We start from the raw sequence: 1,921 nt of genomic DNA, 5'->3' as shown, positions 1-1,921 counted from the left end.
GTGTGGCCGGCCACGGTGGTACGCAGTTGACTGCGTGTGTCTAGGAGGCTGATGAGCTGGTGCCGTTGCTGCTGGGGGATGGCGAGGTCATACGTTAAAGATAGCCCCGCCGCGCAGTTGGATATACGCTCCCCGCCAGCTGTACCTGGCATCTGCCGGCGGTTGGCAATTGCCGAGTGCAGGAGGGGTAGGAGTGCTTGGTAGAGGGATTTCTGCAATGGCCGGGTATGTCCCTCCAGTTCTGTCCTCGACCGGTCTCTGATTATGGTGGTAAACGAGACCACCAAAAGGTTGGCTCTGAGTGCCGCTTGCTGCAATTCTTGTGTGCAAGCGACCTCCAAAGCTGGGGTGTCTGGCGACGGGAAGACGTTGCTGCACTCATGGTGCGATCCCAGTAGCGTCACTGCACTAGGTCGGGTTCCGCACGTCGCCAGCTAGGGATGTACGAATTTCTAATGTTAAAGTTAGGATAGCAGCAACTGATTCAAAAGGATGGAAATGTCAGTTCCGATACCGGATCCCGCGTCGCGTTTGGTAGCGTGAGACGGCATGCCGAAACGGAAAAGATTGAGCAACAATTTTGCCGAAACGGAAAAGATTGAGCCCTCGGCTCGTATTAGGGTGGTTTGCAGGTACGGGGAACGCACCCACGACCTTGTAACAAGAACAACAACAACAACAACAACAACAAACAAAGCAAATGTAATATTCGTTAAAACGCGACCGCGAACTGCCTATGGCTGACCTCGCCGACCGCGGCAAAAACGGAGAACTCTCGAAAAATATGCTTGAATTAATATAGGCCAGAATGGCAGAAAATGGGCAGGCGCGGACCTCCGCGCCAAAGGAACGTTCAAATGGACGGGCGACAGCCCCAGCTGCTCGCCCACAACCAAGCCGCGCCCAAGCGGAACGAAAGTATGTGGACACCGACATAATAATGGACACGATTTCAGAAGGAACCCCACTTTATATGGAACAGGACCAGGTTACCATGGAAATCCACTGGCCGGCCGGTTCCGACCCCGCGGACATACAAGCCCAGCTACATGGACCAGTGGGCAAGGCCATTGTAAACAGATTACGGGCGATAATACCGCCCGTAGAGGCAGAGGGGCTGCTCGGGCCGCGAATCAGCAAATGCCCGCAACGGGCACTCCCCAGCGGCGTGAAGGTGCAAGAAATCAGCATCTTGATCCGGAAAGGTGGTCTCGCAATGCTTACCACCTCGCCAACAGTCCGGAGAGGACGGCTTCAGCTGGGGCCAGTCCATCTCCTACCCAGCAGCCCCCCGGTGGAAATGGAGCTACCCATCACGAACCTGTACAAGGCGGAACGGCCCTACTGGGAGATCAAGGGGATTCCCACCAACCTGGATCCCAGAGCCATCCCTGGTTTCCTTGCCGTCTGCTACTCCACTCCGTGGTTCCGGTGGGATGAATCAGACATCCATGAGCTGAATCCCACTCTGATGGCAGACACCTGGCGAGTCAAGTTGGCGCAGGACACCCCCGGTCTACCGGGTGAAAAACACTACGAACTCGGCAGGGCGGGGGTGGTAACCAGGTCCGGCATACTGAGGGCTTCCAGACTGAAACGGACCGATCAGGAGGGACCCTTCACTATGCCGTGCAAAGCACCACCACAGAAGGAGCTGGCGCACCAGACACAGCAGCTATAGCAAATGCGATGGCAGGGCCGTACTGCACAGCCTGTAGCTGCCCCGGGCCATCCAGGCCCCTCAAACGGGGGAGGGCCCTCATATGCAGCGGCCGTGATGCGGTCAAGGTGGGGCATGGAGGCAGCCATGGGAGCAGGAGCCCAGCTAGCACCCATGGGGAGGGGGCTCTACCCAGAGCTGCAGCCGTATGTCACACCCCCACCTGTGCCGCCTGCATCAGCCATCACCACCACCAATGTG

General features: G+C 57.5%; 1 protein-coding gene across 1 annotated transcript in view; it reads left to right on the top strand.

The window, feature by feature from the left end:
* Positions 1-940: 940 nt before the first annotated feature.
* VOLCADRAFT_103470 (uncharacterized protein) overlaps positions 941-1,921 on the top strand; it is a gene marked incomplete at its 5' end in the record, with an annotated part of 25,264 nt that continues 24,283 nt past the window's right edge. The window contains 2 exons of the mRNA XM_002947475.1: positions 941-1,566; positions 1,737-1,788. Coding sequence (XP_002947521.1) covers positions 941-1,566; positions 1,737-1,788 — 678 coding nt within the window. The remainder of the gene's footprint in view (positions 1,567-1,736; positions 1,789-1,921) is intronic.

This window comes from Volvox carteri (assembly GCF_000143455.1).
Source record: "Volvox carteri f. nagariensis unplaced genomic scaffold VOLCAscaffold_6, whole genome shotgun sequence".
Taxonomy (NCBI): domain Eukaryota; kingdom Viridiplantae; phylum Chlorophyta; class Chlorophyceae; order Chlamydomonadales; family Volvocaceae; genus Volvox; species Volvox carteri.
This window is presented reverse-complemented; position numbering and strand designations above follow the sequence as displayed.